We start from the raw sequence: 26697 nt of genomic DNA, 5'->3' as shown, positions 1-26697 counted from the left end.
TCATATGAGCTGTCCCAAGGTGGAATTTAACCCTAGTTTCCAATTTTAACAACTTGAAACCGGGTTGGGTCTACACACCAAATTTCTACATCATTTTACATGAATGACATGTACCAATGCCTTACTATTTTTAATTTCTAAAACTTTAAAACTTGGGCTCACATTTGGCTCCAAATAGTCACTATGATGTGCTTTGAATTGGATGGTATTATGATTTATCCCGTAGTGACATTTATACTTGGTTGATGGAATAACTATTAGATGATGCAATTACTTTGTTTTTTATGAGTGGGCTGTGGTTCAAATGATAAGCTCATTATTACGAAGATATCATCGGGATGTCTTAATTTGCTGGGTGAATGCTTATCTGTTAAAATTGGCAACTAGGGCCAAAATCCATGTGGGCATCTTATTTATGGCAGCTGATATTTTTCTTGGACTCCTCTCATCGAGAGGTGTAGGATTGATCTAAAGATCATCCGATTCCGATAAGTATTCATGGAGTTATGAATTTATTTGTGTTATAAGACAATTCGTCAAGGTCGGCTAGCAACCAAATAACCCCGAAATGTGCTCAACGTTTTAGTATAAAAGGAGATGACTTGAGAGTCATTTCACACACACTTCACTCTTGATTTCTCTCCACTCGCTTTGGGTTTTAGTGGAAGAGAAATCTAGGAGAGGAAGCCCTAAGTGCAGGAGGGAAGGAGGTTGATCTACGCTGCCCTAATGGAAATCAAACCGCAGTTATGGAAGGGACCTATAAGCTGACCTAAAGAAGATGTTGTTACCATTAACGCAGTCATGGAAGGAGTGTTAACGTAGCTATGAAGGAGTCTAAACAATGCCCTAGCCGCAGGCCACTTCAAGTGACTGGATTGATGGATGGAGGGCCAAGGTTCTAGGGCCGAGAGGGCAAGCTCCTAGGCTGAGAAAAGGAGGAACATAACGCTGTATGGAGAGGCCTAATGGTGCTGTCCTAGAATACCCTAGATGCAGTCATTCACTGCCATACGCTATTCTAAATGAGGTCTGTTCATACTTGCAGGGAGCTGAGTTTGGAAAGGAGAATTACAGATTGTTTGAGGGCAGCAAAAGGTAAGGTAAGGCTGTTTTGGAAGGCTGTTAGTGTGCAACAGAGCTACCATGGAAGTGTTAGGGGTTGGCATATGCTCAGAACAACAGCATGAGGAGGCAACCATCTACCTTGACTAGGCCGGAGTTCATTAAGGTTGTTCAAGGTATGTTTTGGGGCATGATTGTTGGGTTGCTGTAGGTTACAATGGGACAACAACAAGCACGGTGCTGCAAACACAAATGGGACAACAAGCAATCATAGGAGCAGCAATGACATATGGCAGCCAAAGCACATTGGGATAACAGTAGTAATGGTAAACAGTGGGACAACAATGTGGTGCTGCAAGGGACAGTAGCATGGTAAGTGGTATAGTAGGACATGGTGCTTGTTGGAGCTTGGTACTTGGGACAACAAGCTATGACATGGCACAACAATGCTAAACAGTGGGACAACATCAAATGCAATCATGGTGGAGCATGGTAGATGGGACAACAAGGACATGGTGCTTGTTGGAGCTTGGTACTTGGGATAGCGAGCTATGACATGGCACAACAATGCTAAACACTGGGACAACAACAAATGTAATCATGGTGGAGCATGGTAGATGGGATAGCAAGGACATGGTGCTTGCATGGGACTGCAAGCAATCATGGTGCAACAATATGATGTGTGCAACATGGTAATGAGGTCCAGCATAGTGATGATGAGTGCAGCACGATGCAGCACAGTGAGGTGCAACATGATGACGAGGTGCAACACTATGATGGGTGATGGAGTCACCTGGGAGAATTAGTTGAAGCAGCATGTCTTCAACTGAGTTCAGGCTTCAACTACCTTATGTATCATCCTCTTAGAGATGATCTATGCTCTTATTTAAGATAAGTCAAAGTGTTGACTTCTGTTGTAAATGTACTATCTCTCTCTCTCTCTCTCTGCTGAACTATTGAAGAACATATAAGAAGAATTGATCAAGGGTTTCCCCACATTGGGGTTTGTCCCTGGCTAGCGCCACATCTTGTGTCCTCTTGTCTTGGCTTGTCTTCTGCGATCTATGTTTATGTTCTATCTGCAATTTAGTTTAATGCTAGTGCGATTGCTAATCTGGAAAAGATATTGAGCTCATTGTGAAAATTGAAATAAATTGCTCTAAGGATAGAACATACCTAAAATTAACATTATCCCCAACTGTTGGGCTCGTAGATCTCTATGCATATGATGTGGTCCCCTATTTTGAATTGAGTCATCATTGTGAGTGGAGATAATAGCATTTGTCTATGCATCATAACTTCTACTGGTCATATGTATATAATGTAAGTAGACTATGAGTTGAGGATGAGATTCTTGGGATCCACTGTGTTCTCAATGCTCATGAATGTTGCTGTGATTGTTCTTTTTGTCCTATGCATCGAAATCATGTGCAAACATTCTTTCTTTTTGATCTATTTCATTGTCATTACTATAAACTTGTGATCTTGGGTGAAATCAATGTTCAACACTTACATTCATGATTGTGAAACACTTTGGAAGATGGAAACATGTTTGCTTCTAAAGCCTTTTCATTGAAACTCTGCTAGTTCGTTAAAGAATGAGAAATGCATGCGTCCAGAATGAGTGGGTTCATCTCTTAGAATATGGTAAAATCATTTTGATTACTTGTAATCAAGGTTACTTGGGAGTGGGAGCAGAAGCGGGAGCGACATTTTCAGAAGCTCCCAGTTTGGGAGTGATTCTGGGAGCGTTTTTTTTATATAATATATATATCAACAAAAGCATGTAAAATGATGAATTAGATATAAAAAGCATAAAAAACATAGATTGAACCATATAACAACAATCATCTAGAAGTTATAATCTTCATCAACCACTTCCACAAGTTAGTAACATAAAACATAATGAGTCTCATGATTCATCAATCTTAAAATTTCAAGCTTTCAAATTTCAATATATAACATTTATCATAATTGATCACCAAAGTTGTACTTGTAAGCTAAGTGTAACCATTACGACAAAGAATATATAACATGAAATGAAAGGAAATGAAACAACTTTCACGAAGCATCATATTCATAATTCATTACCAATGAGTTATAATTGCCAACTTCAAACTTCAAACTTTAATTTTCATATATTGTTTACAAAAAATATCATAATAAATATGAAAGAGTCAACAACTATTAAAAGTTAAAACTACTAGAAACTAGAAAAGACAAGTAAATCTATCATCTACATCTTCCTCTTGTCGCCACGAATAATGTCTAATTTCTGAGCAGGTTGTGGTGGTCTTATAGGAGTCTCTTCCTGCACAGTCCCACGACCAGAGCCAGAAGGCAAATGCCCTCCATGTGTGGATGTACATGGAGGCGGCGACAACAAAGGAACAAGACTTGGAACTCGAGCACTGCTACTGGATGGTGGGGGTGGCATGGTTGTTGTTGCTTCATCTTCATCTTGCATAAATTTTGCTTCCGGTTCTTCAAGATGTATACTGCCATCCTCCAAATTATCATCCTCTGGGTGGTTGTCCCAAATTTTATATGTTGGATCCTCATAAGCCCAATCACAATAATGACTCAACAACCTCAAGTTGTAGTGCACATAAACCAAGCTTTCTGCCTGGTTTTCGTTGAGTTTGTTTCTTCTCACATTATGTATGACGCTGGAGGTGCTCTAACACCTCTCTGCAAAAGAAGTATTTACAACCTGTGAGAGAATTTTTTTTCCAATTTTGGCAAAAGTCGCATGCCGCCATATGCTTCCCATCATGTGAGAGCATCAAATCTGTCTCTATCTTCCATTGCATGCAAAGAACCAAACAAACCAGTGCAACTGAAGTATTTGCCTAATTCAAGATGCAGATTAACGCACTCGTCCCTGTCAGGTACCACTTATCTATTGCTTGTATCCTGTAGATACCTCTGGATCTGTATGGGGTTTGACCCTAACCCCACCCCCAGGTGCAGGTTGGTCCAACGAAGATGGAGAGTAGTATTTTGGCATAAGGATATATGCCAAGGCATGTAGTGGAACATTAAGTATATTCCACTGTGTACACACACAATTGTGAATCAGTGTATACAAGTTGGGATCATCTTTCTAAGCAATATCTTTAATTGGCCCCAACATGGTATCCATCTGCTCATACGCCTCCCCAATCACTGGTTTATCTGTATCTGCAAAATGAATCATGTTATAAATGGGCTTGGTGAATTCCAATACTTGCCTTACACGTGCCCAAAATAGACCATCAAGAGTGGTCTCCTCCACCTGTTGAAAACCTTGTTTGTTAGCTACATTTGTAGCCCTTTCCTTTAATACTTACCAGTGTGGACTTGATACCATGCTAGCCAATGACTCTCTTACCTTCAAAAGACGCCTGAAGGTGAGGTAATAGCTAGCAAATCTAGTCTTTGTAATCTTCAACAACTCCAATCTTGAGTGATTGCGGAAAAGCCCATGGGTATTGCTATGATTTGTAATAAATTTTATCATTTGTTTGCCTCTCTTGTACAAATCACCAATCCATTTGTATTGTTGTTTTTTTTTCTTAATAATATCATGCATCAAAAGGTTCATTGTGTGAACCAAACACCCGGACCAAAATATGCTTGAAATTTTAATATCTTCAATAATTGCTCTCGCTGCCTTACAATTAGCAGCATTATCAGTGATGACTTGGATGATATTGTATGGCCCAATACGTTCAATTGTTTCAAGTAATGGTTCTGCAATGTTGATTCCGGTCTTGAACTTCTCTGAGTAATCATATGCTGAAAGAAAGATGGCACCATTAACAGACACAACAAGAACACTTATCAATGGTTTTTCCTTTACATTTGTCCATGCATCAGATACAATGGACACCCCATGCTCAGACCAAGAATTTGTCATTCTACTCAAAGAATGTGATAGTTTTGCTTTTTTCATGATTAAGTCCAACAGTTCTAGCCTTGTCATACCCAGGGCTCTTGTATCGTTTAGGGGCATCATTTATGGCAGAAACCATTTCATGCCAATAAGGTGAGCGAAGAACATTGAATGGTATCCCACATGCATAGAGAAACAGATAAATTTTTGAATCCACATCATTCCTACACCCTTAATCAAGGTAATATGATATGGTTCTACGCTTTAAAGAGATGTTTGGTCTTGCACCTCCATATCCACTACCATGGGAGGATGCTGAAGGAGTTCTTTGTGCATGTTGATGTGATTGTGAGCTATGTTCAAAGAAACCCTTTGATTTTTTAGATTTGTATTGGGCTTCCTCCTCTTCCTTGATGTATTTGGCTCTATTTGTTGCTAACACACTTGCACAAGTTTTGATTCCTATTGGTTTATTTCATCCCATGACCTTTTCCCACAGAGATGCCTTCTGGCACGGGTGTATGAACCTCTGTAAGTTTTGTTGCAATGGGGGCAATTAAATTTAGTGGTTCCACCCCCTTTCCCTCTTTCAAGCCTAGAAACATATTTCCACAATGGGGTTTGGTCTTGTTTAGTTTTTTGGGCTGAATCATGTTCACTCTCTTCCTCCTCACCATGGTACTCCTCTCCAGGGTTTTCATCAAATCCACTATAACCCGCTTCTTCATCATCTTCTTGATCAACCCTCCTTCTACTCTCCAACACCATAATAACCAAAAAAGGAACCAAGAAGAAGAAAATGCCAAGCCATATAACCATGATGTCTGAACTTTGAAGTTTTGAGTGTGCAAAAAAATGGAGGAATGGGAATGGGAAATAGAGAAATTATTTATTTAAAAATGAACATGAAAAAAATGCTAGATTAGAGTGTAGATCCTACCTCTTTGGCCTTCGATCCCATGCTCCAATCTCCCCTTGCAAGCTCCCCAATCTCCTCCAAGCTCCTCTCTCACCAAGCTCCAATCTCCCTTTGCAAGCTCCTCAAGCTCCTCCAAGGTCCTCTCTCCAAGCTCCATACTCTCTCTTGCTCCTCTTTCTCTCAATGGATGAAGTGAATAATGGGGAGGGGGGAGGGTCTATTTATGATTTTTCCCCTCCCCTTTCCCTCCCTTTCCTCCCTCCCCTTTCCTCTCTCCTCATCCGCCACATGTCATCACCCTCCCTCATGGGTGCGCGCTTTTTTTGGACGGGAGCAGTCAAAGAGCGAACGCTCCCCTAAAGGCTCCCGAAAAAACAGGGAGCGCTTTTTTTGGTTGGGAGCACGCTCTCGACTAGCTCCTGTCTGGAGCGCGAATTGGGAGTGGGGACGTGAGGTGCTCCCCCGCAACCCTGCTTGTAATGCCTCTCATTGTCCTGGCAGTGGCTTTGAAGCATTTTGATATTTCTGTGTTGCCTTTGCCAATGTGGAAAAGTAGGCCTTATAAATCAGTGAATACAACAATCAAAGGTGGCTACTAGAAAACTTTTGACGTGATGTATCTATACTTTGAGTCAAACTAAATAGATACCTATATATATATATATATTTTTTTTTTTTGTTGTTTGTACATGTGCATTGTGGAACACAGGATAAGATAATTTTATAATGTCTGCGAACGACCATGAAATGTCAATGGGACTAAAGAGTACAGTCAGTGGCTGGCTACCAAACTGTTGGAGTGTCTGGAACATTCCTAAAGACAAAATATAATAAAAGTACAGGAGATATGAATGACTGGAGAAAGAATTTCTATGTGAAAATACCAAAAGTTTTGATTTGTGTAGTGATTTATGTGCTGGTTTGAGTCGTCGAATATCTTTGGTGTGTGTATTGTGGCAGTGTGTTGTGGTGTACATACCATGGACTACTTGAGCCAGTTACAGCAATTGTTTTGATAGAATTGTAATGGTAAATTGCACCAGATAAAACAGCCATGATTGCTGAAGAATAAATCTTTTGTGATGTCCGGGTTATCACTGTTAATGCTTTGTAACCATTGAAATCTATGGATTTATGCATAAATGCGGTTTTTCTTATGCCTTGAAAGTTTCAATTTTATTTCTCATCAGTTTTAATCAATAACTATAATAATTTTGAATTTAGTCACCTTTCTTCTTGAATAATATATTTCATACTTACAATTGCAGAGAGCAGGACAATTATGATTGGGGACGAATTGTCCAGGGGTTTCCCTTTTTGAATTGTTTATGACCAGTAAAATATGTGCATTTTACATGGATGCTTAATAGTGCCGCTTTTAGCCTTACGATTCAAGTTTATTATCTCTCTCTAAGTCTTAAGGTTATAGACTCTAGAGTCTAAGGTCAATAGCATTCATGGGGCCTACAGCCGGATGTTAGAACTTAATACTGGGGAGCAATAGTCATTATATTTCTTCTTTTGCCATCCTATTTTATCTTGAGAAGTTATTTGTTGAGTATAGAATTCTTCCTTTCGATGCGTATTCCATGAATATATTTTTGTCTAAAGTTCCTTTTTTGAGAAAATGTGGGGTCATTAATGTTGTTTTGATATTTATAAATGATGATTAAAATGCAATTCTTCACATATCGGTTGTAAAATGGTTTTGATATTTATCAATGTTGACCAAGAATGTTGAAATGTTGTCTTCTCTCTGCTTGTCAATTGACACAAATCCTCAAATATTTTGTCAAATATACAGAATATAGTTTTAAGGCCATGATGGAGGAGATGTAAATTTAAATAAATTGGAATTTTATAAATTTATTGTAAAAAAACAAGTATGTTATTTGTAGCTATCGAATTGAACAGAGATCTCATTTTGGCCTATGATGGATAAATATTTGGAAGTTATGATCAAATGTAATGGTAGCTGCTTACTCGTGATCAAACAAAGAATTGGTATTTCATCCAAAATGTTCAAGCGTTTATGTCTACACATATTATTCTGAATCCTGATAGATTTGTATATGAAAAACATTATTACATGGCTTTTTATAAACCTTGCCTTAGTCTGGTTGTCTTTAAGCTCCTAAAGCCTAAAGGTATTTGTTGTACTTCTATGAATAATGCAATGCAAATAAAAGCAGGGCCTTCGCTAGTTAAAACAATTTTTCTCCTGTCATTTCTTTTTGTTGTACTGAGTGACATCATATGCACTTACAAATACTGGTGGTTTTGGCAGGTAATATGCTAAAGCATAATTCAGAAGATACTGAGAATCTTTCACCAATGGGAAAAGACGAGGCTCTCAGAAGATATGAACTGTAGGTTAAGAATTTTTCATTTTTGTTGTTTCTTACTTCCTCTTAAAGCATCAAATAAAGTTTAGTAATATTCTTGCTTTATGAAATATATTTTCCTTTTTTCAAACCATACAGTGTCTTGAGCATCAACCTTTTTCTTTGTGTTCTTGTTTTAGCCTCTCAGAACTGCAGAATCAGCTCATCACCCTTCTTTCAAATTCCAAGCAGCAATTGGGTGTTTCTAATTTGTCAACTGGTGGAGTATCTCTCCTGAGTCAGTGGTCAGCAGAGAGAAGTGGGGTTCAGTTCCTAGAAGGCAATGATGATGCTGAAGGAAGGGCTAAACGCAAGTCACGAGATTCTATTCAATCTCAGCAGGATTCAGCAAACCATTTAACTACTGGACAAGCAAGGTTAAGATCCTCAGCAGATGTCAAATTAGGAAGAAAGCGGAAGAAGGCCAAGGATAACTTGGATATCTCAGTGTATGCATGGGCTCGATCTGAAGCTCATGCAGGTAAATGCATGTTTGCCACTCATGTTTTCTAGCTTTAACTTCCTCTACATCTATAAGTCTTGAGCTTCGGGATGTTTTCGTATCTAATTATTTTGTCTAAGACTTTCATTTATTAATCTAATCCAATTGTGTTGGAAGTCCATCCGTTTCCAGGCCTGGTGTGGTTTGATGGCCCAACTGAAATGGCATTGTCCACAGATGGTTCAAACTGAAATCTTAAAATTTCTGAGAGATAAGTCTTTGGTAGGAGAAAACATATCCAACTAAATTATGAGATGCGATAGAAACTAGTTCCTCATTCCACCCACATAGAAGTTGGTAGCACAGCACCATTGAAAATGTTGTTAGATAGTGTTGGAAATGTCATTCAAGTTGATGAGATAGCATTGGGAAAGATAAGAGTTATCACTTAGACCAAATACAGAAGTGTTTGGTAAGTCAGTAGAAGCTATCTTATATGAGGGGATCCCCTATCATCCCTGTCATTTCTTTTATTATGACTTTCACTCTAGAGAAGAATGGGCAGAAATGGTTCCTTTCTTTTTGCATTCTCACTTTTACATATTCCACATTCTAGTCACCCAAGTTAAAATGCATCATGATGCCTTCAGATTTCTGTGCTGTTCCAAGTTTCCAACTAAGAAAAAAAGCTTGAATTTAGTGAATAAATAAAGGGTTCCAGTTTTGTATTAGTAGCGTTAGTACGGTTATTAAGGTTTTTATTTTCCTCTAAACTGTCGAAAGAAGTAGTCATTGATGTCAAAGGCTGTCCAAATGAAAGAGAACATTATCCCTTGTCCTTTATGGCTGACACTGCTAGAAGGTTCTTCCGTAGCCCTGGAACATAAAGCACACCTATCAGTTCCAAAGGTCCTCTTGAGTCTTGACTCTAGCTGAAACTAATTAGTCCCTGTTACCCACCACCTGTGGTTAGTATGTATAGGAGAATTTTTTTCTCTTAGATGGTCCTCAGCCGGCAGTGAGCAGGCCCTTGCAGCCACCAGATAGCTCGATGTGTCATTTTCTCCGCCACCTGACACAGCCATGTGGTCCCTCGCCTACTTGTTATGATTGTATGTTTGAAGGTGGGCCTCCCGACCCTGAAGGTATGGCTTTTCATTGGTATAGTTAAGTAATTTTCCTTACTTGTCATGGGCAATTTTGTGCATGGATTGGTGGAGGGAATTTGGCGAAAAGATTTGGCTAGGTCTGTACCCTTGTCTCCAGTGTCCACTACTCGATTTCGGTGGTTAGCCTTGTACCCTAGTGTCGTGGGAGCTCCTTTACTGGCCATTAGCTTTAGGGTTGGCACTACATGGGAAATCTTGATTTTGGTTGTGTGGTCCTGCTTCCCGACACCATATACATCACTCCCTTCCACTCATTTTAGCCCCATTCATCTCTTTTCCCATCCGGGTCTACATGTGTCCACTGGGTCCACATAGGGTTAGTGTGAAAATTCCTATCCCCAAGGAACCCCTACTGCAACAAAACTGAATTTACTTCACCTACATGATTTTAATATATATTATCTAGTTATTTTCTGAATAATACTGAAGTAAATTACTTTTGCAGCCTACACCAATTTAATTTGATTACATGAAACAAGAAACTGAGCAAAGAACAAGGTACATAGGACACTGTTATTTTTGGACAAAATAGTCCCCAAAAAAACCCAATGTGGGACAATTGGTGCAACAACTCTGAGGGTTTTATATTATTAAGCAGTAGTTCAGAATACAACGCTGGATTCCCTCCCAACAATCCAGTTACAGAGAAAAAATATAGTGGCAGAAAACTGAGTGAGATTACCTCACTTCACCTGGCAGTTTCCAACTGATTCAGCCGCAGAACTGGCTAACCTTGGCTATCTCTGCGCTGGCCCTGTGTTAGCCTTATAGGCTCTGGGTCAACCCTGTGTTGTCTTTATTGCCTCCTGGAGCTTCTGTGTCAACCTCTCCCGGCCGTTCCGGCAACTCCCCGGCAGTTCTAGATTTTTGTGTAAGGGCAGCATTCTCATCTGCGCTGGCCCTTCAGGCTTTGCGTTAAGACTGTGTGGGCCCAGAATGGCCCAAGGTCAGTCCCTCTAGATGATGCGCGATCTCCACTAGTGGCTCTCTGCCTCTCTACCCAGTGTTCCCCAACTATTCCTGCCCCTCTGTTGTAGAATGACCACTTAGTTTGAAATTCTCATCTTCCTAGCCCCATAATTCGAACTCTAGATCAATTCGTTCTCTCCGTGTGTGTTTCTAAATGAACCCCAAGCCTCCTTATACTTTTCTTGTTGAGACTTCAATGGTCGAGATTAAGTCGCTAATCAACAACTAAGTTTAAAACTTGACTTGATACGCTTTCTAGAACATTCTCACCCATATTTTGATTGATACCCATTAATATTTTAATTTTCCTAAGTTTAGACTTAGGAACCCCATTAAAAATATTAACTATTTTAATAAAATACAATCCAGGTGGAATTTCACCAAACGATTTCCGGGTTCTTTAGAATTCATGTGCCTTAGCCTCTCCACCAATTTTCATGGCTAGAGCACATCCGATGCTACCAAAAGCTAACACTCCCTCTTAGCGAGGAAAGTGCTCTAGCAACAATGTCCAATTGCATGCTGCTCCGTCTCTGAAGCATCTCCTTTCCGCATTGTTGTTGCCACCAACACTGTGCTGCTGCTGCTACTGTACTGCTGTGCATGACATTGCCACTAGCACTGCTGCATCTGTACTACAACTCCCTCTGCATCTGTTGCTAGCATTATCACTGCTAGCTCTACATTGTGTCATTTTCCAATTTCTACTGCTCAACAACGGAAAAGCATCCCGAATTTCTGAACTAAATGTGTTCAGCGTAACACCATGTGAATGTTGGAATTTGATTGCTACTAGTCTCTGACCCTCTGAATCTTCTGCGCTGTTGTTGACTTCTGCACTGCTGCCAACCTTGCTCTTCGCTGATCAGTCTCTAGTGTCAGGCTACTACATCTGTCTCTCCAACTAACCCACTGCATCATCTGACACTAAGTCCATCTCACTACTGCTAAATCTCGGCTCCCGTAGCAAGGAATTGATCCAAGAGGTGGGTTCCTCAGGGATCCTGCCCACATGTAGTCCTCTCGACTATAATTCAATATCGCCCGATTTCCCTCCTGGAGATGCGTGGACACTCATGGCAAACTCATCTTCGTCAATTTTTGCTGGAGTAGCCTTAGGATCATGTTTCTCATCCTTATCCTTTTGCTTCAAAGGACATTGGGATGCAAAGTGGCCCATATAGCCACATCTAAAACATTTCACCTTCGAAATGTCCTTCTTTCGCTTCTGCTTTGCTGTCCCTTTGATGCTAGAGCTACGTTCTCCTCGTCCTCCTTAGTCTTCGTGCCACTCCCACTGTTGCCATTGAGGTTGACCTTAACCAGATCCCTCCTTAATTCTTCTTGTTGAAGGGCTGCCCACATCTCCTCCCATGAAGGTAGTCTTTCCCTGCCCAATATACTTTGGACGAAGACTTGTCATTCATCCGAGACTCCATTTAGGGTCGTCCATACCATCGCAGTAGACTAAGGAGTAGACCCCATTGCAGCAAGATGGTCTCTGGTGTCCTAAAGACGTTGAAGATAGGAGTTAACCCCTTCTCCCTTCTGCATCGATGTCCGCTGCAACTTTTGTTCTAAGAACACCTTCCGCTGTTCGGAAGAACCTGCATACAGTGAAGACAATGCTTCCCACATTTCTCGGGCTGTATCTTTGCCCTGCAAGTGTGAGACCACATGATCTCAAACTCCATCGAGTATGAACCTCTTTGCCTTTCCCTGCTCGACCTTGTACTTCTTCTGATCATTGTCCATGGGAACAACCACAACACTCTTGACATAAGCGAGATCGTACTCCTCCAGAACAACTAAGATTTTGGTCTTCCATATGACATAGTTGGAAGCTCCTTCCAACTTGTCCTGATCTCTGAGCCCATGTGATGCCATCTCACCCAAACTGTCGAATTGACTCCTCTAGTCACTGCGCAACACTAGTCTGCTGTTCGGCAAGTGAAAAAAATTGAACTTTTGGCGAGAAAAGTCCTTTGAGGAGAAAATTCCCCTTCTATGTGTCTTTGCTCTTTTTCGACAGATTTCTGCCCCGACAGAAACTGCGCCCTTCAAGCACTGCGTTGAGGCTCTGCGTCACTCCCTCTGCCTCTGCAAGCTCACGAACCGGAAATCGTACCTCTCTGTCGACTCTCTTAGAGAGAGATTTCCTCAGAATCTCTGCTTTCCTGGCAAGGACTGCGCAATCCCTTCAAGGGGATTCGAATTGCTGCCAAATGCAACTATTGGCCTCTTTGCTTAGCGCTGGATCTGCTCTTCCTGTTTCAAAATCAATGCTCTGATACCATGTGAAAATTCCTATCCTCAAGGAACCCCTACTGCAACAAAACTGAATTTACTTCACCTACTTGATTTTAATATACATTATCAAGTTATTTTTTGAATAATACTGAAGTAAATTACTTCTACAACCTACACCAATTTAATCTGATTACATGAAACAAGAAACTGAGCAAAGAACAAGATACATAGGAAACTGTTATTTTTGGACAAAATAGTCCCCGGAAAAAGCCAATGTGGGACATCCGGTGCAACAACTCTAAGGGTTTTAGATTATTAAGCAGTAGTTCGGAATATAACGCTGGATGCCCTCCCAACAATCCAGTTACAAAGAAAAAATTTAATGGCGGAAAATTGCTACATAAATGTTCAAAACCGATGCCCTCATCAAGAATAGGGTTCCAAGACTCCTGAAGAGATGTTCACTGCTAAGAAACTTGATGTCTCTCATTTTAGAATTTTTGGAAGTCCCGTATATTTTCATGTGCCGAAAGAGAAAAGGAATAAATGAGGTGCATCTGGAAAGAAGGGAATCTTTGTGGGCTATAGCGGAAATTCTAAGGGATATAGAATCTATGTGGCTGGTCAAAGGGAAGTCGAGATTAGTCATGGTGTCACCTTTGATGAAGATATGGCTCTTAGCAAAGTTGACAATTTTCCTATACTAAGGAAAACTAAAGAAGCTGACACCAGGAAGCCGGATGAAAAGGACGATGAGATGATGCCCGAAGTAGAAGAACCTATGGATTTTTTTGATCCCCCTCCGCAAGAGCCTTCTTCTTCTAGGAAGATGCCCTCATGGCTTAGGGGGACACTTGATGATGCCGAAGGACACATTGCACCCAGAGGGACTTTTCGCGAAAGTAAGAAACGGACCAGGTATTAGGGATACTTGACCATTATGAGTACCATTATTCAGAAATGAGCCTTCATCGTTTGAAGAAGCTGTGAAGCATCAAGTGTGGAAGGATGCTATGAATGAGAAATATGAGTCTATCATGAAGAACGATGTCTAGGATGTGGTCCCTAGACCCCAAGACAAAACAGTTGTAACCTCGAAGTGGCTTTACAAAATAAAGCATGGAGTTGATGGAAGTGCTGAAAAGTATAAGGCTCGTTTTGTCGCTCGTGGCTTCTCTCAAAAGGAAGGTATAGATTATGACGAGATATTTGCACCTGTTGCCCGATACACCACCATCCTCTCTATCATAGCCCTCGCTGCTTCGCAAGGATGGAACCTACATCAGATGGATGTCAAGATTGCGTTCTTGCATGGTTGGATTAGAGAGGAAGTCTATGTGGAACAACCTGAGGGGTTTGAGATTCATAATCGGGAATCTCACATATGCAGGTTGAACAAAGCCCTCTATGGGTTGAAGCAAACACAACTTGGTATGAGAGGATTGATAGCTACTTGATGAAGCTAGGATTCACTAGGAGTGAAGCCGATCCAAACCTTTACTTTAAGGTTGAGGATGATAAACCTCTCATACTGGTGCTGTATGTTGACGACCTCTTTCTGATAGGTGCAGACCCTTTTATTCACAAATGTAAGAGGGAGCTGGCTTTCTAATTTGAGATGAAGGACCTAGGACTGATGCACTATTTCCTAGGGCTGGAAGTCTGGTAGAAGCCAGGGGAGATTTTCCTATCTCAAGGAAAATATGCGGTGAAGATATTGGAGAGATTTGGTATGGTGCACTGCAAGCCCGTGACTACCCCGATGGAGCTTGACTTCAAGAAGTTATGCGGTAGCACTGTAGACCTGCTTTGGGAAATGCTACTGAGTATCGTCAACTCATATGAGCATTGATGTTCTTGGTGAACTCCTGTCCGGATATATGTTTTGCAGTCAACACGTTGAGCCAACATATGGTTGAGCCTCACCACTCACATTGGATTGGTGCGAAGAATCTTTTGGGATATCTTCGGGGCACAATCACTCATGGGTTGAGATACATTACCAGAGATTTGAGGCTGCATGGATATACCGATGCTGATTGGGCAGGCAGTGTGGTGGACCGAAAAAGCACCTTCGGGTGTTGTTTCTCTCTGGGTTCTGTCTCGATATCTTGGATGAGCAGGAAGCAGAAGTCGGTGGCTTTGAGCACCGCTAAGGTAGAGTACATTGTTGCGAGTATGGCCTCTTGTGAGGCTATCTGGTTGCGGAAGCTCTTCAGTGAGCTATTTGGATATACATTGGATACTACCATGATCCTTTGTGACAACCAGAGTGGGATTCGATTATCCGAGAATCTCGTATTTCATGATCGCTCCAAGCATATCGATATTAGGTACCACTTTATCCGGGATATGGTACAACGAGGATCAATAAGGCTCCATCATATCGGCACAGATGTGCAGGTTGCTGACATTCTGACGAAACCCCTGGGAAAGGTCAAATTCTTGACTTTCCGAGAACGACTTGGAGTCGTTGAGAGACCCTTGTATGACGGTCCTATATGATGCATGCATTGAGCTCTGGGAGCTCTGGGGGGCTTGGGGTACTTTTTGGAGCGACAAGCGACCATAGGGCGACTCACCCTCCCCTAGTGGTGTGCTATGTACAGGGTGAATGGTTCAGCCTTCCCCTGTGATACCTCGTTGCGACTTATGGGCAGGATGAGTGGTTCTCCTCCCGAGGCATCCTACCCATGCAGTTTGGGACTCATGGGAAGTACCTGTGATTTGGACAGTGAGTAGGCAAATGAGGATAGGGACCATAGTAGTACCGATGGACGCATCATGTATCTACCGTACTCCCTATATTAGGATGACCAACATTGATCTGGGATTACTTGGAACTGACTTCGGGTCAGTAAGAGTGATATAACTCACTCTCTTGGAACTGATATGGGATCAGTAAGAGTGGTATGACACTCTCTGGGACTGACTTCAGGGTAGTAAGAGTGCTATTGAGCACTCTCTTTTTCTGGGACTGACTTCGGGTCAGTAGAGGATGGTATGATACATCCCCGATCTCAACAGAGAAGAGTCGAGCAGTGCATGTGATGGCAGAGATAGTATCGACAGACAAATGGATTAGCAGATGGAGTTCTCCCTAGTTGAGAGGGAGTGTTAAAATTGGCAACTAGGGCCAAACTCCATGTGGGTCATCTTATTTATGGCAACTGATATTTTTTTGGATTCTTCTCGTCGAGAGGTGTAGGATTGATCTAACGATCATCCGATTCCGTCATGTATTTATGGAGATATGAATTTATTTGTATATACTTGACAATTTGTCAAGGTCGGCCAACAAGATAAAGTGTGTGGTACACCCCCAGCTTAACCTCAACGATTCATATAAAAGGAAGATACCTTGTGGCATTAGTTGACATCATCTCAACACACATCTTCTCTCTCCTTATCTTATTGGGCCAGCGTAGGAGCAGTTTCTCTCACACGTGCAAGAAGAAGGACAAAATTTTCTGTTTAGGCCATCGTTGACTGTATCTAGGGCAGTGTTGACTTTCTGGGAAGCATTGACTTTTCTGGGCTACGTTGACCAAGGTGCAGGGCTGTTAAATAATGCGTTGACCTGCACATGCTGTTTGGGTGCTGCATTGACCAACGTTGACTAAATTGTTGACCAGTGACTGGTTAGGGCTGACCGCAGGCTGCTGATTATTGATTGCTGTTTTGACCGTTGGCTAAGGGCTGTTTTGGGCTGCCGAAGTTTGCTGTTGAAGACGAAGTTCTTCAAGGTTGACTAGAGGTAAATCTGGGGATGTTTGACTAGCTTTGACTTTGTTGGTTGCTGATTTGTTATTGCTGATATAAAATATCAGACTTGTGATATTGTACTATCTCTCTCTCTCTGCTGAATTATTGAAGATTATAGAAGAATTGATCAAACGGTTTCCCCACATTGGGATTTGTCCCTGGCTAGCCACCACATCTGTTGTCTCTTGTCTTGGCTTGTCTTCTGTCGATTTATTTATGTTCTATCAGCGTTTTACTTTATGTTAATGTGATTGCTAAACAATGAAATTGAAATTGGGATAAATAGAAGAAATTTAAGTAAATTGCTCTAAGCATAGAACATACCATAACTTAACAATAATATAAAACCCTCAAAGCTGCTGCACCAGTTTTCCCGCCTTGGGTTTTTCCGGGGACATTTGTCCAAAAATAACGGTGTTCTATGTGTTTGTATTTCCTTGCTCAGTTTCTATGTTTAAGAATCATATTTAATTTGGTGTACGTTGCTTTAGTAATTTACTTCAATATTTCAAGAAGAAATCTGAAATAAGTTTGTAATGTAATTTACGATCTAGGTGAAGTAGATTCAGCTGGTTGCAGTAGGATTCCTGAGATTGTTAGATCTAGGAATTTTCACAAGAAAGACAAGACACCAACAAAAACTCCTTTACAAATTTGGTGGCAAAGTCAGGGATCTGTGAATTTGCTGAAGCTACAACCTATGCCTTTCCCTTGCCCTTTTTCTTGTTTGGACGTTGACCCGCATAATGAGCAAATTTATGACGTGAAAAGCATTTTGCTTTGCTTGTCTTTCTTCTTTTCAACTCTTGAGGTAGCCTCTCCTTGAGAAGTCTTCTTGGTCTTCCCCTTACCCTTCCCTACTTGATTGGCAAGGGCGAGGTTCTCATCGTCACCCTTTTGTCGGCTATGTGAAAATTCCAAACTAGAATCCTATTGCAGAAAGTGAAAATTATTCTCCTAATTGTTAATTTTATTTAACAATTTATTTGATGTTTTCTACAACAAATATTGAATAAATCACACTACAATCTACACAAAACCATGGAAGAATAAACGCTGGAAGAAATGCTAGCACACACACATAAAAATAACACTGTTATTTTTGGACAAATGTTCCCGGAAAAAACCAACTTAGGAAAACCGGTGTAATAAATGAGGGTTAAAATATTATGCAACAATGAAAAATATGAGTACAATCTGGATGCCTAAAACTGACAATCCACAACAAAAAAATCTGGGCAAAATTTTGAAGGGAATTTCCCTTCTCCCACAAGTAATCTCTGGCACGACTTGCCTTCAACACATTGGCTGTCCAAACCTCAACGTGAGCCCTTCTGCGCTGTCTCCCACACGTGTGGCTCCAAACTACCACTGATGAAGTCGTTTTGCTTCCAGCTGCTGAGGAAATCGTCTCTCTAGCCTTTTGGAATCTTTGCCCGGCCTCTGGAATTGAGAACGATTTTTCTTACCAGCAAATCGATCTGCCTTGTTGAAGCTACTATGCAGAGCCTTTGTGCTGCCTCTCTGGGATAACTCGGGCCTCTTGCTGTTGCCTCTCTGGGATAACTCGGCCCTCTTGGTGCTGCCTCTCCGGATCTAGAAATATTTCCTCCAGATTCACTGTCTCTGTCCTTCTTACACTGCTTCGATCTCTATCTCTCTCCGACAACTGACTGTTGCTACTCTGGAAATCGATCTGCTCAGAAATCAAATCTTTCAAGTGTATTCTCCATCACCACATCGACCTCCTCTTATAATCCTCTGTTGGAGCACCAACGACCAAGATTACAACTTAATCAATGGCTAGGATCATCTCTAGATCGATCCGTGTGAGTTTCTAGATGATTCTTGCCTTGACTTAATTAATATTGATTAATTAACCATATTCCCTAAGTTTAGACTTAGGAAATATAAAAAAAGGGTTAATAATCTAATTAAGTCATTTCTAGGCGGAGTTTCCAGAAATGATTTTTGGGTTTTGTAGACCTCATGTATTCCTCTCCACAAAATTTCGTGGCTAGAACACATTCGACGCTACAAAAACTAACACTCCCTCTTAGTGAGGAATGTGTTCTAGTGCTACTGCACACCCTGTAGCAGCACCCTGTCTCTGCATCATCTCCTTTCATGCTGCAGATGTACGACTGCTATAGCCCACCAACCACTTCGCAAATCTGATATATGCTGCATCTGTGCTGCTGCTAACACTGCCATACTGTTGCCAACACTGCATCTGCATTGCAACTCCCTCTCATCTGTTGTTATTGCCACAACAACACCGCAACTAAAAAGCATCCAAAATATTGAATCCACTGTGATCAGTATAATGCATCTGTCACCCGAGTTTATCATTGTTGCTAGTATCTGCATTGTCACTGAAGAATCTGGGCTGCTTCTGACTCAGTACTGTGCTGACTGCATTGTTGCCAACTTTGCATTATGCTCCCCAAAATCTGACGGCTACTAGTCTCTGCAACTGTCACTATGGCATCTGACTGCATCAAGTGTCACTGATCCATCTTGCTACTGAATACTGTGGGCCCCCTTAGCTAGGTAATGATCCAGGAGGTGGACTCCTCAAGGATCTTATCCATCTGTAGCACTTTGGGGCTACAACACCAAGTCACCCCACCTCACTTTTGGAGGTATATCAACAAACATGGCGAAGACTTTCCTCCAGCCTGGAGGAAAGTCTATCGGTCTCTGCTGAAGCTGCCTGCTAGTCCTGCTTCTACTCCTCGCCCTTCTTCCTGAGAGGACACTGGGTACTGTAGTGACCAAGCTCACCATATCTGAAGCACTTGACCTTTGACAAGTCCTTCTTCTTCCTCTGCTCCCCCTGTCCCTGATTAAGACCCTTAGATGCGAGGGCCACATTTTCCTCCTCCTTAACCTGCTTCGATCTGCTACTGCAACCACTGATAGAGCTCTTTAATAGAGATTGTCTCAACTCCTCCCGCAACAAATCGGCCCACATCCTGTCCCACCTTGGCAAGGTATCTCTGCCCAAGATACTTTGGACGATGCCCAAGATACTTTGGACGAATACTTGCCACTCTTTTGAGACACTGTTGAGTGCCAATCTCACTAGCTCTCTGGGTTGAGGCGCTGCCTCAACAACTGACAACTTGTCCCAGACCTTCTGAATCCTGGTGAGGAAGGGATCTATGCCTTCCCTCTTCTACATCCTGATGCATCTCAACTTCTCCTCTAAATGCATCTTCCGCTGCTCGAAAGTACCTTGGTATAGCGTGGAGAGAGTCTCCTACATCTCTTTGACCGTTCCTTTGCTCGCTATATGTGAGACAATATGATCCCGGACTTCGTCTAGGATCAACCTCTTTGCCTGCACCATCTCCTTTCTGTACTCTTTTAGCTGATCTGCATCCGTGGGAACTGCTACCACTGCATCAATATAGGCTTCCAGGGCATATTCATCTAGAAGGAAGGACATCCTTGCCTTCTAGATGACGTAGTTGGACGCTCCATCCAACCTGTCTTGATCACGAAGCCCAACAGGGACCATCTCAACGATCTGTCAAAAACTTTCTCTTTCCTTTTGCTCAACTGCTGCTTTGCTATTCACACTCCCTTTTGGAGTGAGAGGATTGGCTCACAACCACTGTTGATTTGCAAGGAAAAATCGAACTTCTTGAGACTAGAAGTTACCTGAGGAAAATTTTCCCTCTGTGTGTGCTCTTCTCTCTTCCACTCGACGTTGGCTCTGCTCTGGCGTACTCCTGCAAAATCTTTGCTTCCAGGTAGAGATCTGCCCAACGAAGATCTAAGTTGCTCCCTCTGTCTCTGAAATCACTCGATCTGGTAGGATCGAATTTTTCTACCCCACTCAGAAAAATCGAACTTCCACAAGTAATTTGGCCTCCTGGCAGAATGACTGCACTGCCCTTGGGAATTTCGGCCTGCCGCCCACAATGAGCAGTTAAATTATTTTTGTTTTTGCCTTTGAGCTCTCCGGCTGATCAACTGCGCTCTAATACCATGTGAAAATTTCAAACTGGAATCCTATTGCAGTGACTGAAAATTATTCTCCTAATTGTTAATTTTATTTAACAATTTATTTGTTGTTTGCTACGACAAATACTGAATAAATCACACTGCAATCTACACAAATAAACTGCGGAAGAATAAACGCTTAAGAAATGTTAGCACACACAAAAATAACACCATTATTTTTGGACAAATGTACCTGGAAAAAACCAACTTGGGAAAACCGGTGCAACAGATAAGGGTTTTAATATTATGCAACAGTGAAAAATCTGAGTACAATCTGGATGCCTGAAACTAGCAATCCACAACAAGAAAATTTGGGCAAAATACTGAAGGGAATTTTCCTTCTCCCACAGGTAATCTCTGGCACGCTCAACAAACTAGCCATCCAAACCTTAGCGTGAGCCCTTTTGTGCTGCCTTTGTGCAGTCTCCCACATGTGTGGCTCGAAATTGCCTCTGATGAAGTCGTTCTGCCTCCAACTGTTGAGGAAATCGTCTCTCTGACCTTCTGGAATCTCTGCCCGGCCTTTAGAAGTGAGAACAATTTTTCTCAACAGCAAATCGAATTGGCTTGTTGAAGCTACTGCGCAGAGCCTTTACGCTGCCTATCTGGCATAACTCGGCCCTCTTGCTGCTGCCTCTTGTTGGAATTTCTAAGTCTATCCGTTAGAAATTCTTCCTGTACTAACTGATTTATTTCTTCCTACTTGTTCATTTACTTAACAAGTTATTTACCATGTAAATACTGAAAATAAATACAAGTACAATATCAACACATACAGATCATCAACTGAAAGAAACAAGCACATAAATGACATAATTATTTTTGGACTAACGTCCTCGGAAAACCCAATGCGGGAAAACCAGTGCAGCTATCAGAGGGTTTTATTATTAAACTGTTTCAGAATACAATCTGGGTGTCAGAAATGGCTTAGCCAACAGAGAATGCCCTCGACAGTAGTACCTCTTAGTCGGAGACAAATATCAACTCCAATCTGTCCCACGAAATGTCCCAACGTTAGCCTCTAGGGTCTGCGTCAGCCTAGTGTTAGCCTATTTGGCCCAGCGCCAGCCTATTGGGGCTTTGCGTCAGCGTCTGGAGCCTTTGCGTCTCCCATGCTGGCCCTCCTCAGGCTCTGCGCAGCTCCTGGCTGCCTCTGCGTGGCCTCTGCTGCCCTCTGCATGGCCTCTAGATGGCTCTGTGTCAACCCTCTCCCGACTTCTGCGCTGATGCTCTCGGTACTATCTCTGCCTATCTGCTACTGTATTCACTACCCCTCAGTTGCAACTCTGATCACTCCTTCGATTTCCTCAGCAAGCCTTGCTCCAGAAAATCGAGTTCTTGATTAACTCAATGTGTTCTCCAACTGACCCTCAAGCCTCTTCTTATACTTTTCTTGTTGACAATTCAACGACCGAGATTAAGTCCCTAATCAACGGCTAAGATTAGATCTGGCTTGATCCATGACTTTTGGACCATTCTAACTCAGTTTTATATTAATTCACATTAATATTTTATTTTCCCTAAGTTTAGACTTAGGGAGTCCATTAAAAATATTAATTATTTTAATATCTCCCAAACTGGTTAGATTCTGCCCAAACCATTTCTGGTCTTGGAGATCTCATGTGCTTTAGCCTCTCCACCAATTTTCAAGGCTAGAGCACATTTGATGCTAACCCAAATCAACACTCCCTCTTAGCGAAGACTGTGCTCTAGTAATACTCCTCACTGAGTATCACCCTGATCATCTAGCATTGGTCCTTGTGTTGATGGTAGGCCTGCTGCCCAACATCCTCTGCACCGCTGCATTCGTTTGACAACTCCCTCTGCATCTGTGCTGCTGCTCATGGCCTTGCCACTGCCACTGCCACTGCTACATTTGCACTGCATCCCCTATCATCATGCTGCTCATAGCACTGCCACTGCTAACTGCTGCATAGCAACTCAGTTACTGAGAAGTAAGTAACTGATCTCCCAACTCTGACATCTCTGTCAGGCTAGAAACACTCCTGATGCTGAAGCTCCCTCTGTTGCTGACAAGTGCTCCCTCTTTGACCTCTGCGCTGCTGCAACAACTCTATGCCTCTCGCACCGCTGCCTTACGCTGTCCTGGGACTCCTGCACTGTAGCCCTCTCTATCACTCCATCCGCATCTGTCTCTACCGACATCTGCCAATCCTGCTACTTCTCTTCGGGGCTCCCGTAGCAACGTATAATCCAAGAGATTGGGTACCTCGAGGATCCTGCCCCTCATCGCCTATAGTCTGTCTGACTACAACTCGATGTCTCCCCACCTCTTCTCTCGAGGTGCATGAGCACTCATGGCACAATTGTCATTAGTCTCCACTTCCCTCTCCGTCTTAGCTGGTGCAACCTTGGTCTCAGAAGCCTCTCCCTTGCTCTTCTTCCTAGGACACTGGTTCTCATAATGACCCAGTTCCCCACAGTGGAAGCACTTGACCTTTGAGAGGTCCTTTTTCTTCCGTTTCGCCTGCTTTCCTGCAGATGCAAGAGCCGCATCATCTTCTTCCTCCTTCTTGACTCTGACCCATTTTCCGCTACTCCCTGCCTTGGACACCCGTCTGATCTCTTCTTGACGAAGAGCCACCCACAGTTCCTCCCAATCTGGAAGGCTCATCCTTCCTAGTATGCTCTGGACAAATGCCTCGCAATCCTCTGAGACTGCGTTCAATGCGATCCTCACCATCAGCTACTGATCCGGTGTGCCCCCTATGGAAGTTAGTTGATCACGGATCTCCTTCAATACATCGAGGAAGGCATCTATTTGCTCTCCTTTCTGCATCTGATATGACCGCCACTGGTTTTCAAGTAACATCCTCCTCTGCACAGAAGTATGCTGGTACAATTTCTTCAGGGCCTCCCACATTTCATTTGCCGTCTCCTTCTCGGCAATGTGTGGCACCGCATGATCTTTGACACCATCAAGGATGATGCATTTTGCCTTGGCCATTGCCTCCTCGTACTTGTCATTTTCAGTTGGGTCAACTGAGATCGCTATTGTTTTCAAGGCGAAGTGTTTGATGCGATACTTGTCTAGAATAAACAAGATCCTGGCTTTCCAGACTACGAAGTTTGAAGCTCCGTCCAGTCTAACCTGATCTCTTAGCTCATTCACTGCCATTTTGCTGCTCCTCTTTCGACTCTTTCAAGTCTCTCTACTTCCCGTCTAGAAGTTCTCGGTGTGACTCTCTCTGAGCCTCGATTTGCCTCCTGGAAACCCCTCTGCCAATGTCGAGATGCCCCACTCTGATCGTTAGTGCCACTGCACCACTGATCCGGATTTATTGGCTAGAAATCCTCAGCAACAACTCCCTCTCCTTGGTCTTGCCTTGTTAGGTACTGTTTTGACCACAATACCCCACCAGCTTCGCTCTGCAACTTACCCACAACCTTCTATGCCTCATCAATTTGAAGGTTAGAGCCTCTAGGCTCTGCGCAATCCCGTCACGAGCAAAATATGCACCTCCTGGCCATGGGCATCAATCCTTCCTGACTGAGAAAGATGACTGGGAACTGCGTAGGTTTAGGTCTGCTCCTCTTTGCCACTGCGCTGATCCTCCTTCTGGCTCGAACTGATGACGTAGGCACTGCGTCACCCCTTCCTTGCTGCTTTCTGCTAGGAACAACTTCTGTCACTCGGGACAACTGTTTCTGCTGCTGCTTGCTCTGCTCGACTGATGCCTTCAGTTATCCTGTGATCTGCAACCACGCTCTGATACCATGTTGGAATTTCTAAGTCTATCTGTTAGAAATTCTTCCTATACTATCTAATTTATTTCTTCCTACTTGTTCATTTACTTAACAAGTTATTTACCATGTAAATATTGAAAATAAATACAAGTACAATATCAACACATATAGATCATCAATTGAAAGAAACAAGCACACAAGTGACATGGTTATTTTTGGACTAATGTCCCTGGAAAAATCTAATGCGGGAAATCGGTGCAGCTATCAGAGGGTTTTATTATTAAGTAGTTTAAAAATACAATTTGGGTGCCAGAATTGGCTCACACAATAGAGAATGCCATCGGAAGTAGTACCTCCCAGTCAGAGACAAATATAAGCTCCAATCTGTCCCACGAAATCTCCTAGCGTTAGCCTCTAGGGTCTGCGTCAGCCTCTTTGGCCCAGAGTTAGCCTATTTGGCCCAGCGTCAGCCTCTTGGGGCTCTACGTCAGCCTCTGGAGCCTCTGCGTCTCCCACGCTGGCCCTCCTTAGGCTCTGCGTAGCTCGTGGTTGCCTCTCCGTGGCCTTTGGCTGCCTCTACGTGGCCTCTAGCTGGCTCTGCGTCAACCCTCTCTTGGCTTCTGCGCTGATGCTCCTGGTACTATCTCTGCCTCTCTGCTACTGTATTCACTGCCTCTTAGTTGCAACTCTGATCACTCGTTCGATTTCCTGAACAAGCCCTGCCCCAAAAAATTGAATTCTTGATCAACTCAATGTGTTCTCCAACTGACCCTCAAGCCTTTTCTTATACTTTTCTCGTTGACAATTTAACGACCGAGATTAAGTCCGTAAAATTGGCTAGGCTCTTTCAGAAAACACAATCCGAGAGTTGGCTGGTTTAGCCGAGAACTTCCCCTAACGCCCGATAAACTCAAAACTAAGATTTCCTGCACACCTTAAAATCAACCATTAACATAGAGGGAGAAAACAATGGTGAAACCCAGATCAAATGGAGATACCTGCCATTAAATTTCAGGATCTAAACTATCATTCAAACCCCAGAGATCAGACAAGATACCTGTGCCTGAATCAATCTTCATCAAGCTAAAATCAATAGCTGAAAATAAAATTATGCAGAAAAATAAATCATCTTAAGCATTTTCAAAAGAGTAACACGAGCAAGATTTTCAAGCCCAAAGTCTTTCTTTATTGCACAAAAAATGACTACAAGAGAGCTTTCTTTAGCACCAGACTCTCAGATCCAATCTGATCTCAAATGACCTCTAGCACCCTATTTAAAGGAAAAATTCCCAACAGCTAGTTCGAGTGATCCATGTCAAACTAATCTCGACCGTCGATGAGGATCAAGATTTTTTTTAATCTCATTTGTCGAATTTTTAAATGCATTTTTATATATTAAACAATTAAAATTCTACATTTATTTACTCAAAAATTTGATTTTTTATTATTTTATTTTTCAAGTTTTTGTTTATTTTTTAATTTATTTTATTTTATTTTATTATTATTATTATTATTATTTTTTAAAATTTTTTAGTTATTTTTTAATTTTTTTATATTATTTATATGTTTTATTTTTTAATTTTTTCAATTTTTAAATGGATCCTCGAACTTAGCCTTTGGAAAAATCACCTAGGACCTAGGACTTAGGACTTATGAGGGGATTAAAACATTTTCTAACCCTCAAAACACTTTACATCATGACTTTTACAATTTTACATCTCGAGGGGGAAATCGCATTTGACATAGACCCTCATAGACCACCCAGTTCTGCGACACAATTGTAATCTAGTAGATCAACGCTCTAGGATTCCCCTAAGATTCTAATGACAAAATTCATTCCGGCTTTGGGGTTAGGCTGAAGGAAAACTCTGCCGATCATGGATCGGTGAGAGAAAAAACCTTCCAGAACGTAGATTATCACTAGAAAATTAGGTCCACCTAGGCAATTTACATACATGACTCAGCTCTGCTAAGATTATTTACAATTCACACATGCAGACTGGGTTTAGAAAACAATATGATCGGGCTGATTATGATAGGCACGAACACATTGCTCAAGCGCTATCCCTTTTGCGAAAAAGGGGGTATACTGCTAATGAGTAGTTGAGACATAGTGGTCAACATCTGGCTCCACT

The 26697-nt window shown here is 42.0% G+C and overlaps 1 protein-coding gene across 3 annotated transcripts in view; it reads left to right on the top strand.

Moving 5' to 3' along the window:
• Nucleotides 1–26697, top strand: part of LOC149264212 (ribonucleoside-diphosphate reductase subunit beta) — a 363007-nt gene that overhangs the window by 82409 nt on the left and 253901 nt on the right. For all 3 annotated transcript variants that reach the window (XM_089427652.1, XM_089427649.1, XM_089427655.1), the window contains exons 5-6: nt 8149–8230; nt 8386–8726. In XM_089427652.1, coding sequence (XP_089283778.1) covers nt 8149–8230; nt 8386–8726 — 423 coding nt within the window. The remainder of the gene's footprint in view (nt 1–8148; nt 8231–8385; nt 8727–26697) is intronic.

This window comes from Pinus tabuliformis, chromosome 6, assembly GCF_031772625.1.
Source record: "Pinus tabuliformis cultivar Carrire ecotype Pingquan chromosome 6, CPIR1, whole genome shotgun sequence".
In the NCBI taxonomy this organism is placed as follows: Eukaryota; Viridiplantae; Streptophyta; class Pinopsida; order Pinales; family Pinaceae; genus Pinus; species Pinus tabuliformis.
Note: the sequence above shows the minus strand (reverse complement) of the source record. Positions and strands in the feature narration are given on the sequence as shown.